Genomic DNA, 17,030 nt, shown 5'->3' with positions numbered 1-17,030 from the left:
CACAACTGAGTAGCTTTGTTGTGATCAGCACCCTATTGTTGACGGATCTACTCTGAATTCCAAGTGGCCTCGATCAGTCTCCTGTGTATCTACTGCATGTTTTAACTTCTGTGAATGTTCTACCACACGCAGACTGCTCAAGTTCAAAGATCTCCAGTGATACAGAATGTTCTACCACACACAGACTGCTCAAGCTCAAAAGTCTCCAGTGATACAGAACGGGTTAACGAGAATACCTTTACTTTTTCTGCTTCCAGTTTGAAGAGAAATTTATGGAAACTTCAGGAGATTTGAAAAAGTTAATCAAAGGTAACACCAAGTGTCTGTATGTCCTCCATGTAGAGAGAAAGGCAACCAATAGCCGACCTCACTGTGATGCCCATGACCCCAAACAACAACCGGCATGGCAAGATAGACCTAAAGTTCATATCTTGACAGTCACCAACAGCTATCTAATTGGACCTAAGGCTTGACCAACATGAGGAAAATCATGCCTGATACTGAGAGAATCAGCCAACTATCAGGGCTAGTGAAGCCAGGGATCTTAGAGGAAAACACACTGCTGCCACCTTCCTAATTCAGTATAACTCCTAACTGCATTCTAAATACTTATTCTTATAACCACAGATAGGTATAACTCTCATGGAAGAGGAGGTGATAAAAATATATATTTTATACTTTTTTGTACGTACCTAACAAAATCTAATTACTACTCTATTGTAACAATGAAAATCTATGTTGAGAAACTATAGAAATAATTAGAATTTTCACAACATCACCTGCCATAAATGAGGCTTCTATTTGTAGATATTGGGTACTTTAACAGAAAGTCACATATGGTCAAAATGACGAGAATAACTAACTGTGATTCCCAGGCTCAACTGATAATCTATAACCCAGCTCCCACACCAAAGGCTCAGAAAAGGGGCAGAAGGATTATAAGAGCCAAACAGACAGAAGTCTGCTGTGAAATTGTGCCTTCTATGACAGGAAAGGTACACCCATAAAATCTCAACATGGCTGCCTGAACTAGACCTGAGCAATTCCAATACCAATTGGTATCCCAATATAGATGAAGGAAATCTTACGGGTCACACCCATAAATAAAGTACTATAAATAATCAGGATCTGTTGCGAGAAGGAGAATTAGGCTTTCTCAGAGATGAGCCCCTTTATTAGATCCAATACCAAGTAGTCAACCCTATTGACATACATGCAGGCAACACTAGACAGATCAGCAGAACTTATTTATGTTTTTTTGTTTATATGTGTATATATAACAATGATTATAGAAGAGGAGACTCTGTGAATTTGTGAGAGGTTGGGAGGGGTGAACACCAGAGGGATAGTAGGGAAGAAAGAGAGTGGAGAATGATGTAATTACATATTACTTAAATTTTAAAAGAAAAATCTCAAAGTGAATACTGGTGAAGGTGTCATAAAATGACTCACGGGGTAAGGGCGTCACTGCCAGATTCACCACCGGAATTCAATTCTCTGATTCCTCAGAGTGGAAGGGAGAATCAACTCCACTAAGTTGCCCTCTGACATTTATGTACACACTGTGACATGCATACATGTGTGCACACTTACATGTAAACACATAAGTATAAAAGTAAATGGCTGGTGACAATGTGAGGAAAGAGAAACCCTCGGTGACTGCTTGTGTCTTTACCTGGGCTTTGGTGTCAGGGTAACAGTGCATCATAAAATGAGTTTGGAAACCTCTCTTCCTCTTCTACTCGTGGAACAATTTGGTCCTCTGGTGTCAGTTCTCCTTAAGTACTGGTAGACTTCTGCAGTGACTTCATCTGGCTCTGGGCATGTCTAAGTTAGGAGACTTATTATTACTGCTTCAGTCTTGCTGCTGGTTATTAATTAGCTTAAGAACTTTTTTCTCAACTTAATTTTGCCACATCATGTCCATTCAGAATTTCACTTAATTTAAAAACTCAGAGGTATTTAAAGTATTTATGATTTTCTGGATTTCATTAATATCTGATGTCAATGTGTCTCTTATCATTTTCAAGTTTGTTTGTTTTTTGTTGGTATTGTTTGTTCGTTTGGTTTTTTTTTCTTTTAGGTTTTTGCTTTTCTTTCGTCACTGTGTTTTCTGGTTTCCTCCATTCAGCCAGAGAGAGCACAGAAGCACTGAGAGTTGGGAGAGGGGATTCCTCCCCACAGAACAATGGTGACTGGGACCCTGGGTGGGACCACATGTTCTCATAGAGGGACAGGGAATAGAGAGAGTTTAGGACCTTGAGAGGCAGGGGACATCTGCGTGTTTGTAGCCCACTGCGGACATAACAGAGTAGCCCAGACTTTCTAGGGTCATGTATAATATCACCGTACTGACAAGTTAGCCAAATCCAGAGTTCCCCAGTTCACTGCTGATGGTTGATCCTTCCTACGAAGATATTTTGAGTTTTCTGATACTTGCAAGTGGACGCATCTCAGGGACCACATCTCCAGGCAAACAGCATCAGAGAATGTGCTTAGAGGATTCTGAGGTGTCAGAGGACCGTGTGGGTCTGTGTTGAAGAGAAGCTGAAGGATGGGGAGTAAGAGATGGGTTAAAACACATCTGGGAGAGGAGAAGCCCACAGGGATGTCCCGAACTTCCACTCAGCCAGCAACTCAGAGATTCTTCTGGACAAACATCATTGTGTTCAACCATGTCTGTGGGTGGAGTCTGGGATTGATGGCAGGTTCACAGTTTAGACTGTGGGAAGTTCCACAGCAGCTTGGAAGAGTCATAGCTGCTGCATCCGTCTTTTGATGACATTTGGTGACACTGAGACTTTGATGAAGAATAAAAGTCACACTTCCAGGGCTATGTAGTAAGAATATGTCTCCAAAAATAAATAAATAAAAATAAAAGTCAGAAATATGCAAAGATTCTCTAATGTGTTAAATCTGCTTAAGAGCAACAAAGCTTCTAGGCTACCTTGCACCAAACATCTAGTGTTTTCCAAGCCTGGCTTCAGGCTGTCCCCTTAAGAGCCCACATTAACTTTGGTACTGTGGCCTCTTGCTTCATCGACATGGGCTGTCATCTCTGGGATCATTTACTAAACTTGAAGGACCTCTGATGTTAATGACCTGGGACTTTGAGTTCCAGTGTCTGTTAAAATTTGACACACAGTTTGCTTTGGATTGCTCTTTGACTAATAAATATAGTCTATCATGACTCGACTACTTCTTTGATGAAATTCTGCCTGGCCAGTCTCTTTCAGAATTTTGAGTACTCCCTCGACTCCATGACCTGCTCACTCCCACCGTAGGGCCCAGGAGCTTGTGGAGACCCAAATATGTGAGCCTATGCCACCTTGTCTGAAGGTCAGAGAGTTTGAGATTATTTTGCTTGCTCAAAGTTGTTGACAAGTTTGGCCACACACCCTGACCTAGGGTCGGTTACCTGGTGTTTTGGACATTAAGATGGCCCATAGAGGTAGATCTTCTCCATCCTGACCAAAGATCAGAGAATTCAAGCATCCTTCTGCTCCTTCTCTTGAAAGAGGAGTTTTGACTTGGGAATGGCTGCCTGCAGGATACTTGGCCTAAGGTATCTTCACTGCACCAACCAACATACGCTTGACTCAGGAATTAATGGATAGGTGGCTCAAAGTATTGGTGCAAGTGACTGTTAAGGTTGTCTTTTTAATCCTGGTAAAGCAGTCTTTTGCCTTCTTACTGCCCTTTTGTATTGGGGTATAAAAGTCTATGGAAAATTATCCACGGGTAACTCAGAATGCAGAACTCAGTATGCAGCAGGCACTGAGTTGCCTTCCCAACACGATCCTGGGTCTCTGTGTTTCTTTCTTATCTCTGTTCCTCCTGCTTAACATTCCTAATCTTCATGCTCCTATTTGGAATGTCAAACTGCCACAGTTGATTAAATATAGAGCATCTTTTATACTATTGTTCAGGGAGAAATGCAACAAAGTCAGTAGGTGGCTAATCAATGACGTCACATAAAGGGAAAACAGAGTTTCTCAAGAGCATTAGAGACGGAGCACATTGTGGCCTTGGGACTGATAACGCAAGACTCTTCAGGAGGAGCAGCCACATTTCCAGGAACTAAAACCTTGACTCCTTCGAGGCCCAGGCCTCCCCACATTAGGCTTGCCAAGACCACTCCTGAGCAAGGGCACAGAACTAGGTTCCTTTTGTCCTCTCACTGGCGCCTCTAAAAAGCCTTAGATCAGTAGACTGTCACCAAGGCTCAAGACATGCTTAAAAAACCAGGCTAGCCCTCTTCAGAAGCAAAAATGCTTAAGAGGCAAAGAGAGAGAGGCTCAGAGTGAGATGGCACAGGGGTGTTGGTGTCCACAAGCTGTCACGGTGGGGATTAATATTTGGGGATTTTAAGCCTTTGAATTTCGCTTTTCCATGTTGGTTTTTACCCCAGGCTCTTTTTTTTTTTTTTTGCTTTATGGAAAATTTATTGCAATATTCCAAAAGCACATCACTTTTTCTTCTCAACATCCTGCTCTGCTGCTTCCTTTGCCCTCTTTGCTCGGATGCCAAAGAGCCGGGCATTGGCCCGGGCCATGCGAAGACTGGCAAAAGCCTTGAAGTTCTTCTCTTCTTCTGTGATGACTCTGGCTTTCTCCTTCTTATAAACATTCCGGATGGGCATCACAGGTCCTGTTAGCTGAGTGGCCAATTTAAGTTCTTCAGCCGAGCTATCTCCCTTCTTTGGAACGGAAGGCTTCCTGGGGAAGAGGATGAGCTTGGAGCGGTACTCCTTCAGGCGCTGCACGTTGGCCTGCAGGGACTCGGTGGACTTGTTTCGCCTCCTTGGGTCCACGGAGATGCCAATGGTGCGAGCCACCTTCTTATGGATACCAGCCACCCTGAGTTCCTCCAGGCTGAAGCCCCGGCCAGCTCGGACCTTGGTGTGGTAACGCACTGTGGGGCACCTCACGATAGGCCTGATGGGTCCGGACGCGGGGCACGGGGCAATGCGGCAGGCTTTTGCCTGCCGGGCCTTGCGTCTGCGGATCTTGCGTGCCGGCTGGTTGAACCAAGTGTCCACTCGCTGTTGCCAGTCCTTGTGGAAGTGGGGCTTCAAGATCATGCCATTCCGGCTGGGCGCCATGGCTGCCTCCCGTGCAGGGATACCCCAGGCTCTTGGGAGCATGCCAGAACAAATATTACCTCCAAGCCACACTCCCAGCCCTGTAAACCTTTATCCAGCCCAAGTTATTTTAAAGAACAAATTTGTAGAATACATTCCATTTTTATTAGAGATAATGTTCAGGATTTGCATCAAAGAACTTTTACATTTGTTATTTCAGAGGTGGGCACATGATGGGCCACTAGAATGTCCTTTCTATACATGCACACCGTATGTATATATACACATCTCAAACACTAAAGGAAAGTTTGTCACTCACTCACAGAGGCTTTCCAGTGTGCTGTGCACTTGGACGGTCTTGGGGACTCAGAACCAATTCCTGGAGAGCTCCTTGCTCAGGGCTTTGTGCTGTCTGGACAGGGACCTGATGGGGGAGCCCAGCATGTGGATGGAGAGGAGCAGCCCCAGCTGAAGTAATGGTGAGTGCGGAGCCTGGGCTGCAGAAAGACTAAAGTGCAGGCAGGTTAGGAGAACAGGGACATGGTCCCAGGAAAATGGCACCACAGGCTCCCTTCCCTTCAGGGCAGGGACAATGGACTCAGTTTTGAGGCAATAGCACCCTCAGCAGAGCTCCTGACTCAGCACTTGCTGTGCACTTGAGATCTCCAGTTCTCCCCAGCAAGTCTCCACAGTGCTCTCCTGGACACTCGCCTTCCCCACAGGTTTTCTTTCTTCCTCTGCCAGGAGCTTACTGCCTGTGACATGGACTCTTTCATGAGCTGTGTCAGACACAACTCTTCCCTGGAACTGACTGACACACGGACATTAGACCCTGTGCTGTGCACATGCGCATCACCCTGGAGGGCAGCACTGCTGCTTTGCCAGCTGTTTGTAGAGCAGTGGAGCGGATTCTACAGCTGAGGAGAAATTAGCGGTGCACACCAGGATACAAAGGGGCCAGCCCTGGACACTGGAGGGTGTGTAGACTCAGGCAGTGACATGCATCTCTGAAGCCACTGGGTCAGCATACAATGATTAATAACCCGAGATCTATGAATCAATGATTATAACTAAAATCACAAGTGAACTTGTGGGTCTGTGAGTGAAGTCAGTGACAGATGCCCTTGTATGTGGATAAGATCCCTGAGTGTGAACTTGGCAGGAAGTAACCATAATTCTCACTGTCTTGTAATGCCATTGCTAATGGTGACATGACAGCTTCCCCACAGCAGGAACTGCAGGGATGCATGGATGCAGAGACCCAGAGCATGCTGGGACAGTGTGCTGATGGCCATTCAGGTGAAGGTAAGTGTGAATTGTGAAATTTCCTTCTGCCCTTCAGCTGCAGATTAAAACAGGACAAAAGTTAAGACAAATAATCTATTACAGCATTCTCATCAGATACAGTGAGCAGGGGCATTGTACCTGAACTTCAACTTAGCCTTGAGTTCAAGACAATGTGTTAATTCTGTAATTTAAGGCTACTTCACAAACTTTCCCCCAAATTCAGTAGATATAAGTCCCATCTTATCATAGCTGCGGGTTCCATGGTTGACTCTGTGACACCATTCAAGCTTCTAGCACAGTCCTCCCTCCTGTGTTTCTTCTGTCCTGAGCAATGTGCTTCATTAGGGTTGTTCACAAGAACATGCATGAAAGGTTACTTAGAGACACAGGAGCATTAAATCAATGAAAACATTGAAGGATTCAGATCTTCCGGAGAGGGTGGTGGCTTGTGAGCCCCTCCCTGATTTGTCAGCTTTCTAGTCTATCAAGAAACTCTGGAATTTTGAACTCTGTGGGAGTCTGTGGGAGTGGCTCTGGTTCCCCACCCCCTTGGTGAGAATGTTCACCTTACTAAAGTAGCTCCCACACTCATCTGGAGCAGGAGCTGGAGAGCTGAGCAGAGCGGAAGTCTGGACTCTCACTAGGTCAGTTCTCCCTCTAATAACCTCTGTAACTAGTTCCATGTCTGTGTCTGCATCAGTGGAAAACAGCTTTTCCAGGTTCTATTTAGCACGCATTAATTGTACAAAAGAGCTGATTTTATTATGTAATTTCCACACACACACACACACACACACACACACACACACACACACACACATATATATATATATATATATATATATATATATATATATATATATATATATAATTTTATCATACTCACTGGTAGGTACTACTGATTTTGTCCGTGTTTGATTCTGGTTCATATGAATTTTTTTGTGGCTGAACATTAAGTAGCAAGCTATTTCTCCTCTCTTCCTTCTCTCTTTCTGTCCTCTCTCCCCTCCTCCATTCCACCTTCCCCATTTCTCCCTGTGTCCTCTGCCCTGGTCTTCATTCTTCCCTTCTTCTGTTACTTCCTTTCTCCTCCTCCAGTGTCACTGAGCTAAAGAGTGGGGTTTAAGGTATTTACAAGGGAATCTATACGCGTGGGATTTAGGACAGTGAGGAGTAGACCTGGATTGTGCTCTCAGGCAAACCTGAGATCAATAACGTTCTTCTCTTGAACTGTGTTCCAGTCTCACAGAGAACGTGCAGATTCCTCTCACTTGAGAACTTGAATTCACCCAGACTCTCCCAGGCCTCCCTCCCAAAGCCCTTCCCCAGTTAGGATTTCTACCACATTTGTTTGTGTCCTGTGTATTCTGATTGCTTTGATGATCCTGTTTAAATAGCAGACTAGCAGGTTTCATACTTAGGATTTGTTACTTTATTACTATCTTATTATTTAATTACAAAAAACACAACCTGTTTTTACATGGTAATCCCAAGAAAGCAAATGAAAAAAGTGTGAATCTTGAACTATTGAACCATGAAATGTCTGAGGAATGTAGACTGAACCTTGCATCGTACACCAGAGAGAAGGTTGTTTGCGTATTTCTTCTGTGATCACAGCTGTGTGTATGAGGAAATGCATGCGAGACCAGAAAACAGTTTAAAATTCTGTAGGAAGACATGGAAGGAAGAAATGAGTTTGTAGAGGAACGAGGTTAAACCCAAACTCTGACCCTCAGCCATTATGCGGCCAACCCTATGCTAAGGTTCAAGGCATTCATCACTAATCTGGAGAAGACCGGCTGACTCTGAGACAGTGTGCAGCTTTAAAACAGGGAGGTTAAAGGTTCTGCAGTATGGGGAGGGATCTGAAAGCCTCAGTATTTCAGAGTCCCTGTGAAGTCCGCAGTATTGGACATTCCAGGGCAAAGGAGAGTTCACGGAGAAAACAGGGAAAAGCAAACAGAAAGACAAAAAGAACAGAGCATTATACAGTGCTGTAGGAAACTGTCAGGTGCCCAAGAGAAGCAGCTGTGACCTGAGGGCAGAGAGGCTGATGTCTGAGGGGTCAGAATATTGCTGAGGCCTGGTGATGCTGAACTGGTAGGAGGAGCCCACAGCCCTGGAGACCTGATGTCTTCTTGTAGCCTTCCTAGCCACTTCAGCCATGGGCACTTACACACACATACACAAAACACACACACAGACTATACACACACACCAACGTGCACACACACACCAACGTGCACACACACACACCAACGTGCACACACACTAAAGCGCACACACACACTCACACACTCATACGTACCAATCGGCACGTGCACACAGATACACACACTAATGTGCGTGTACACACACACACTAACACCCACACACACTCATATACACATAGAGTCATTTTAAAATACAGAGTCTGAAATTTCCTATCATATCACAAATTAAAGACACTGTCCATGGTCAGGCGGTGGTGATGCATGCATTTAATCCAAGCACTAGGGAGGCAGAGGAAGGCTGATCTCTGTGAGTTTGAGGCCAGCCTGGTGCATAAAAACAGTTCCAGGACAGCCAGGGCTACCCAGAGAAACCCTGTCTCAAAAAACAAACAAACAAACAAACAAACAAAAAAAAAAAGACACTGCCCATGACACATGATATTGACTGACAGCCCACTGAGCAGCAGGACCCAGTATGTGGGTTCCCTGTGCAGGAACTGAGCTGCACTCGCAGGGTTTCCTCATCACGTGACTGTCGGGACATCTATCTGTCCTGTAGACTGGAAACAGGGGCAGCTCCTCACCTGCAAACTCTGTGGTGATTACATGCAGTTCACATGAGCAACTGCCCGTTATGTGCTGTGCACCAAAGGCGGTGACTCCCTGTGATATGAAGTTGATGCATCAATTACCGCCTTCTGGACCATAGAACAGGATCCAGTCTAGCAGTGGGAAACAGACCTGCAACCAAGAGATGGGCCCTTCTCCTGTGGGTAGTACAAGGGCTTGGTACATCCAGGGTGAGATGAAGCAATCAAAGCTTCTGAAATGAGCATCCCAGGAGCTAAAAGACTGGGGAGAGACTTTGTCTCATCCCCTCCATGATGGCTCTGCTTTCTGAAGCTCAACAGGCTCCCAGTCCTTCATCACTATAGGATCTGTGATGCTCTGTCTATGTTCTCAAAGTGAAGGCATATGACCTGAGACCTGTTTGGTATAATTGCAGGTTGGTGCTCATTGATGGGTGAGAAATTGTCAATAGACCTTCCTGGACCCCTGCAAAAGAAGGCAGACCGCTCTTCCCTAATGCTGTATTATTGACCATATCCAGAGCACAGTCTTTCAGGGACTGATCTCTTTGCTTTTCCATTCACAGTGAAACCACAGTTGCAGCCATGGCTGGGAAGCCCGTGCTTCACTACTGGGATGTCAGGGGCAGGATGGAGTGCATCAGGTGGCTCCTGGCTGCAGCAGGGGTGGAGGTAGGTCGTGCATTGCTCTTCTGGAAAGGGACCTAAGATAAGTCTAAATACTTCTCTAAGATGAGAGGCTCCACACCAGGAAATGTATACAATTTTACCATAAATGGTAGTTGTCTTGGTGTCCATGGCGCTACCAAGACCAAAATGGCCAGGACTGTAATTATGCCTACAGTCAACCCCTACAGCAAGTATGCCCCGTGACCAACCAGGCCACACACTACAGAAACCCAATGCCTGTGGGAGACAATGGGAACATGCCCAATGTGCTCAGCCAGCACCGTGACCCTCAGGGCCCAACCCTGGACAGGTTGAAGAATTGGGAAATATACCTCCTAATGGAGGAAGACCCCTTTCCTGTTGCTCTCCCAATAAAACTGTGAACATCAACCCCATAAAAAATAATAGTCATCTTGTATTAAGAAGGAAATGGACTGATTTGATCCTATGAAAATTTTACTTCATTCTATACCAAAGAACACAATGACATTAAAAGATGCTTTGAATAGAAAAAGAATCAAATACTTATTTGGTTACTTGCTTACTTGAGTTGAATCAGGTTACAAAAAAAGATCTACAGAAATAGGAACTTGAATATTAATAGACAATACTAATTGCCTATTGTAGATTATGGTATGATATTTTAATTTAAGGGGTGACACTGATTTTCACCCTTTCATCGTTGAAAAATTTCTTTAAACTTTTTTAAACCGTGAAAGCAAAAAAGTGGTTGAAAGGACTTTAGACAGCTGGAGAGATGGCTGGTTGCTAAAGGTTAAACCACACAGGTCCAGATCCCAGGAAACCATACAAAAGGCCAGAGTAGATTGTCATTTGGTATGTGCACCCTCACACAAATCATGTCATTTTCATACGCAAAACGAATAAAATTTTAAAAACACAATAACAGTCTCTCGATGGAAGCAACTTTGATGTGGGGCTAGGGTACTGACTTGGCTGTTTAGGGCTCTTATTGCACAGGAGGACGACCTATTATGGTTCCCAGCATCCACATATGACAGTTAATAACTGCCCATCACTACATCTCCAACTGAATCTCTAACCTCTGACATCCATGAACTCTGACCTCCAAGATGGATGTAATCACATGTACGAGACCACACACAAACACTTGAAATTAATAAATCTAAATCCTGAAAATAAAAACCCAGGTGATTACGGGGACTATGCATTGGCCATGATGAAGACGTAGAAACTTCTATTCTATATCATTAGAGTTGCCTTTCCTGAGAGCCCAAAACCTCAGTCTCCCAGTGCTGGTCCTCTAGTGAGATCACTCTCTTCTTAGGACTGAAGCGTGAACATGATGGGTCAGGGTGGAGGAACACTATGGTAATGAGCAGCATGTAATGATCGACACCTTTGCTTGATGGGTTTAATATGAATTTCCATGTGGTCACGATCAGATCCTTCATATCTACTGCAAGTCTCAACTCCGGCAGGCACAATGTCACCCAAGGAGCTCTCAAGTTCAAAAGTCTACAGTGATACAGAACAAGCTAATGAGAATGCATTTACTTTTTCTGTTTTCAGTTTGAAGAGAAGTTTATAGAAGCCCCGGCAGACATGGAAAAGTTAATCAAAGGTAACATCAAGTGTCTGTATGTCCTCCATGTGGTGCCTACTAGAGGGTTTAGCAGAAGGTGATGCTGGCGGGTGATGGGTGGGAACAGTCAGGAACAGCAGAGGGATGTGATGGAGGTGGTGGGGCTCCTTGAAGGGTCTGAAAATAAAGACAGTGACAAAACTGGGAAGCAGATTTCTACAAGAATTTGTCTGGGGACTTGGGAATAAATGTTTTCTCACTCTTTCTGCATCCGAGTGAGCAATTTCATTCAAGCTCCCTCTCACTGACTTATTCAGGCAGGGTTTAACCCACAAGGATCAATAACCACACAGGTACATGGCCATTGATTAAATCACAGGAGGAGAAACAGCTGGGATGATTTTCTTGAGTGTTTTCATCATAGCTACCGACGAGTCACTATCACCACACAAAAACAGGCTGGAGGAACTCATGGTGGCTCACTGCATAAGAAACTGTCACACATCACCTTAATGTCATGACAACGATGAGATTGTCAAGCATAATAGTTCTGCTTTCATGGTGGCCCTCTGCTGTCCCTCCTCATCTTCCACATGTATCCAGGGAATGAACTGACATGAAAACGTGAACTAGAAATATAATATGTGTCTGGATAGGAAATAAAGATGGATTCGAGAAGCTCAAAAGCCAGAGGAAGATGGGTGAGACAGAAAGGAAACAGAAACTAAAAGTAAATGGGGTTCAGCTTGAAAAACTGAGAGCCAATCATTTATCTTTTCTTTACATGATCAGACACTTCAATACAACTTCTCTGCTCCTAAGAAGTGAAACTTGGACACCTCACAGACCTTTTTCCTTTCTTCTTTCAAAGATGGGAGTTTGATGTTTCAGCAAGTGCCCATGGTGGAGATTGACGGGATGAAGCTGGTACAGAGCAGAGCCATTCTCAACTACATCGCCACCAAATACAACCTCTATGGGAAGGACGCGAAGGAGAGAGCCCTGTACGGTATATTTCCTGTTATTACTCCAAGGGGAAACAAAGGAAGGATTTGGGTCTCTCCATAAATGAACAAGGGGGTGGCTGGGTTTATGTCTAGGAGCAGGCTGGTTATACCACTTAGGCCAAGTATGGGAGAGTCCATGGAAGAGAGAAAAGAGCACATGGGGCGGATGCGGGTGAGTGTGGCTACAGCCAAGGATGATGTTGTCAGCACAGCACAGGGACAGAATCGCAAACATGGTGGCCAAGGGTCTGAGCATGGGGGAGCCATGACTCCTGGTGCTCAAGACTTCAGTGCTGGACCTCAGCCAACAGCTTAGGGCAAAGGACAGAGGGCTTGAGGCTGGAGGAGGAGTCCTAGGGAGGAAGGTGAAGGAGCTGCCTCCCATGTCCCAGGAGTAGGAACAGTGCAGAGCAAGCATCTGAATTCCCAGCCAGTTGTATGGACTGCTCAACACAATGAGGCTTCGAGAGACCAGTTCCCGAGTGCCAAGATTACCTGAAGCATTTAATTCAGGACTAAAGCAGCCAGGCTGACTGTACCACCCTTGCTGGGACCCACTCTGCTTGACAAAATCCTTCACTCATAAACCACTGTGTAGAAGTATTGCAGTTGATCAAAAGTTAAACGTGGTGCTAGCCAAAAACATTAGTGCAGGAAACATATGTCCATGGGAGATAGAGACTCACTTGTAACAGTGCTTGTATGGAAATACTTCTAGAGGTATTGTTTTTAATTTTCTCATGGTAGAATCAGCCATGATATTCAATAAAAGATGAAAGAGGAGCACAACGTATGATTTTAGCCATGAACATACATGAAGGGGTGAGGGGAGCAAAACAAAGTAAAGTGTCAACATTGAATTGTAACTTCTAAGAATCTTTGCATGGTTGTTGAGAGCAAATCATGTCAGAGAGAGACAGAAAAAGAGAGAGAGAGGGACGGAGGGAGAGAGAGAAGAGAAGAGAGAAAGCCTGCTGTACAGTTTGATGGTTATCTTCTGGGATGCCACCAAGTATATCACAAATGCATCTCTAGATGGGCCAGTGATGCTCTTTGTCATGGGTTCGGCCATGTGTGTGTAAAAATATTCTAAAATAGTATCGGAAATGTACTAGAGGGAAGGTTAATATTTCTATTAAACATAAAGGATAAAGACCCACTATATGTGAGTAATTTTGCAAGCACTTTTCAATGTAAATTTCTCAGGTTTCTAGAATAAAATGTAAAATAGGGAACCTTTGAGAATCCTTAACCATTTGGATAATTTTGTCTTTCAGGATTGACATGTATACAGAGGGGATTTTAGATCTCACTGAAATGATGCTGCAAGTGGTCATAAGTCTCCCAGATCAAAGAGAAGCCAAGATCTCCTTGTTAAAAGAAAAGACCAAAAACCGGTACTTGCCTGCCTATGAAAAAGTAAGTAGGCTGTTTGAAGTCTGGGGACACTGAGTTCCCAGGACAAGAGAGAGACAGAGGTTGGGAGGGACAAGGTGCTGCCTCACTGACCTTCCATGAGCCTCCCTGTGCAGCTCCCTGCCCACAGGTTGCTGTATAAAAATGGCCTGTGAAGGACACCGCATGATCACGCCAATCTAGTGTCTACATTCAACAGGGTTCAAGGCCATAACCTGACCTGATCTGTGGAAGGCTGAGTCACACCAGAGATGGACCTAGATCCTGCAGACACACTGGGCTTCATTCCAGGGCAAACTGCAGAAAACCACAGATGGGAAAATATTCTGTCACATCACACAGGGAGCCCAGAGAGCCACTGGCTGTCAGGAGAAGAGGAGAGAGCTTCAAAGACGGAGGAGAAGAACCTGACCCAGGACAGTGATGCAGGCAGAGGAGGAGGTTGAGGAAGAGATGTAAAGGAACACTGGCCTGCAGGAGTTAGGGTCACAGATGGCAGGCTTGGGAGGAGAGCCATGCACATCCACACATGAAGGGGTGTCGGTGTACACGCAGTGTCTCTCTTAGCTGGGACTTCTCTTTGGAGGTAGATCACGAACACATAAGACTGACTTGATCTTCTGTCAAATAAAAGCAAAAAAAAAAAAAAAAGCTATGACCTTAGAGGATAAGGATCCTACACATTCCTCCGAGACCGTCGTTACTGTTTAGAGGCTGTGGACCGGGAGACTGAAGGCAAACTGAAGTCTCAGGCAACAGCCAACTCGATCCAGAGCATTAGACTGTTTTCACTCTAAGGGCTAAGAGAAGACATGCGAGTAAAGCATGCAGTCACAAAGCATTTTAATTTTTCTCTACTTGTAGCTCATGCTGTAGCCAGTGCTTGTCCTTTTGGTTATCTGTGATTTTCATATTGCTGGGATATTTAAGTAAATGTCACCAACTGTATCAGAGATAGTGCTATTATTAAATCTTCTCACAACCAGAAATGTTGAAATAAATGTTAAATAAATAGCCAAAATCAGATAGGAAGATTAGCCCCATTTGGTGTTGGCATGCTCGTCTATCCCTACAAAGTTACTGAGACTCCAACTCAGTTCCCCCACGTACAATTCAGCCCGGTCAGTCATGACACAGTGAAGGTTGGGAGTCAGAGCCGATGCTGTACAGGGAGGATGTATTGTAGCTCAGCCAGGTGTATTTCAGATTCCAGAGAACTGAGGAGAGCAGACACAGCAGAGGACAGACACAGGGTGTTCTCTGGTGACTGATGTTCCCTGCAGGTGAGGCCTCTGCCCATGGGACTGAACAGACAGGACAGGGAGAGGAATGTCCTGAACTCCCGGAGCTCTGTCATTTCAAACTAAGGGGAGGAGCCATGATGTGCAAGGGGCTAAGCTTTTATCCCATGAGGAAAATGTACGTAGTGTGGCGGTGTGAAGGCCATGGGATGTGCAATGACAGAGAAAGGTCACTGAGCTTTAGAGAGGAGATCGCGTGCCTGACTTCTCATGCTGCTTCTTGCATCATAGGCCTGTGTCTGCAGTTCTATACCTGCCAGAAAGGGTCAGAGACTCCATTGGGAGACTTGGGAAAGGGTAGTGGCCCCAGCCCAAGTGTGTATTTTCAAAATCTGTCTCCTTTAATTTGGCAGGTCTTGAAGAGCCATGGACAAGACTACCTTGTTGGCAACAGGCTGACCAGGGTGGACATTCACCTGCTGGAAGTTCTTCTCTATGTGGAAGAGCTTGATTCCAGCCTTCTGGACCCTTTCCCCCTGCTGAAGGTGAGGTCACCTCAGAGAGGCAGTCGCACACACGCAAGGCTGTGAGAATCTAATCTAATCTAATCTAATCTAATCTAATCTAATCTAATCTAATCTAATCTAATCTATTATGCCTCTGGGCTGCTGAGGGCCTACCCTTTGGCCTCCAAACTGAGCTACTGGAGACAGGTTTCAGGCATGAAAATAATCTTTTTGTGTATGAAGATTTGAGGCTGGTACCACAAGAAGGATATATTTTTGCATTGATAAAGACACAGGACCCCACAGCTCTCTCCCTGAACCCCTGTTCCTTGCAGGCTGCTTCTGGCCTTCATCTTCCATCTCATGTGGCCTGTCTCTGCACACTCAGTGTCTGAGCAGGTCTCTGTCATGCTGACCCCTTCCTCAGCTCTGACTCCTCAGCACTGTGCTTCCTTCTTCATGGTCCCCACCATGCTGTCTCCCCCCACCCCGGGCCCCAACCGCAGTGACCCCATCCTTATCTCCAGTCTGAAAACTAGCTATGAGTTATTCCTGGTCAGACTTTGATGTTTTCTGCCCCCATTTCCAACTCAGTTTTTCACGTCTTCACTTTTCTTTGGTATCTCTGCTTTCACACCCGAGAGACACAGTGCTCTGTGCTCTGCACCACACTCTGTACAGGCTGTGTCCAGGGGCCTGAGGAGAAGGCAATTGGATGTCAAAGGAGGTCTTCAGGAAATATGCTGAGTTATGCTTTCTAGCTCATCAATTTGTCGTTCTTCTCACGTCTACTCTGGACTTGTTGCAAGGATGCAGTAGGTTGTGTTCTGGAAGGGTTCTGCTAGTTTGAACCATGTACACGAGCAGTTCTGACTCTCAGGCTGTGTTTTCTGGATTACAGGCCCTGAAGAGCAGAATCAGCAGCCTGCCCAATGTGAAGAAGTTCCTGCAGCCTGGCAGCCAGAGAAAGCCTCCGCCTGATATGAAAAAAATTGAAGAGGCAAGGAAGCTTTTCAAGTTTTAATAAAGCTGCAGTGACAGAGCCCAGACACCAGTCGCTGATGTTATTAAATAATAAAGAGCAATTGTTCATCCTGGTTCTTGTGATATAATTAATATCAACTAATGGTATATGTATCTCATGTCTTCCACCTGTTGAGCTGGGATTTCAAACATCACTTAGGAAGAAGAAGGCAAACAATAATCACTACAAATAAAAGCAAATCTTGTGAAAGTGAGGGAAAACTAAATAAAAAGAACACTAACAAAAGGAAAGAAGTGACTAACAACCTTGTAGAATTACTCAAAATGTTTAAAAGTAAAATAATCTACAAAGAAAGATATTTAAAGAAAAATTGAAAAAAATAAAGAAGAAAGAAAGAAAGAAAAGAAAGACTGCAAGTCGAGGGAGCAAGAATTGGGTAACTAGTGAAAGGATTGTTTTTTAAAGA

General features: G+C 44.8%; 2 protein-coding genes across 3 annotated transcripts; one reads left to right on the top strand and one right to left on the bottom strand.

Annotated features, from left to right (window-relative positions):
* Window positions 1-4,468: 4,468 nt before the first annotated feature.
* On the bottom strand, window positions 4,469-5,104 carry LOC130872490 (60S ribosomal protein L13-like). Of its 2 annotated transcripts, XM_057766477.1 has the most exons (2): window positions 4,838-5,104; window positions 4,469-4,696 (listed from the first exon to the last, which is right to left on the bottom strand). In XM_057766477.1, the coding sequence occupies exons 1-2, from the start codon at window positions 5,102-5,104 to the stop codon at window positions 4,469-4,471; spliced, it is 495 nt and encodes a 164-aa protein (XP_057622460.1). The 2 variants fall into 2 exon arrangements, with proteins under 2 accessions (XP_057622460.1, XP_057622458.1); XM_057766475.1 differs by having other exon boundaries at window positions 4,469-5,104.
* Window positions 5,105-6,976: 1,872 nt separating this feature from the next.
* LOC130872489 (glutathione S-transferase A2-like) lies at window positions 6,977-16,603 on the top strand. The gene is made up of 7 exons (XM_057766474.1): window positions 6,977-7,014; window positions 9,740-9,845; window positions 11,397-11,448; window positions 12,281-12,413; window positions 13,694-13,835; window positions 15,487-15,618; window positions 16,481-16,603. The coding sequence occupies exons 2-7, from the start codon at window positions 9,759-9,761 to the stop codon at window positions 16,601-16,603; spliced, it is 669 nt and encodes a 222-aa protein (XP_057622457.1). The 5' UTR covers window positions 6,977-7,014; window positions 9,740-9,758.
* The last annotated feature ends 427 nt before the right edge of the window (window positions 16,604-17,030 follow it).

The sequence above is a fragment of the Chionomys nivalis genome, chromosome 4 (genome assembly GCF_950005125.1).
Source record: "Chionomys nivalis chromosome 4, mChiNiv1.1, whole genome shotgun sequence".
Lineage (NCBI taxonomy): Eukaryota > Metazoa > Chordata > Mammalia > Rodentia > Cricetidae > Chionomys > Chionomys nivalis.
The sequence above is the reverse complement of the archived record's forward strand: the minus strand, read 5'-3'. Positions and strand labels throughout refer to the sequence as shown.

Coding starts and splice junctions, on each gene's coding strand:
- LOC130872490 (XM_057766475.1), bottom strand. CDS start 5,104: ATGGCGCCCAGCCGGAATGGCATGATCTTGAAGCCCCACTTCCACAAG.
- LOC130872489 (XM_057766474.1), top strand. CDS start 9,759: ATGGCTGGGAAGCCCGTGCTTCACTACTGGGATGTCAGGGGCAGGATG. Junction 11,449..12,280: donor CATGGAAAAGTTAATCAAAG/GTAACATCAAGT, acceptor CTTCTTTCAAAG/ATGGGAGTTTGATGTTTCAG. Junction 12,414..13,693: donor GACGCGAAGGAGAGAGCCCT/GTACGGTATATT, acceptor TTTGTCTTTCAG/GATTGACATGTATACAGAGG.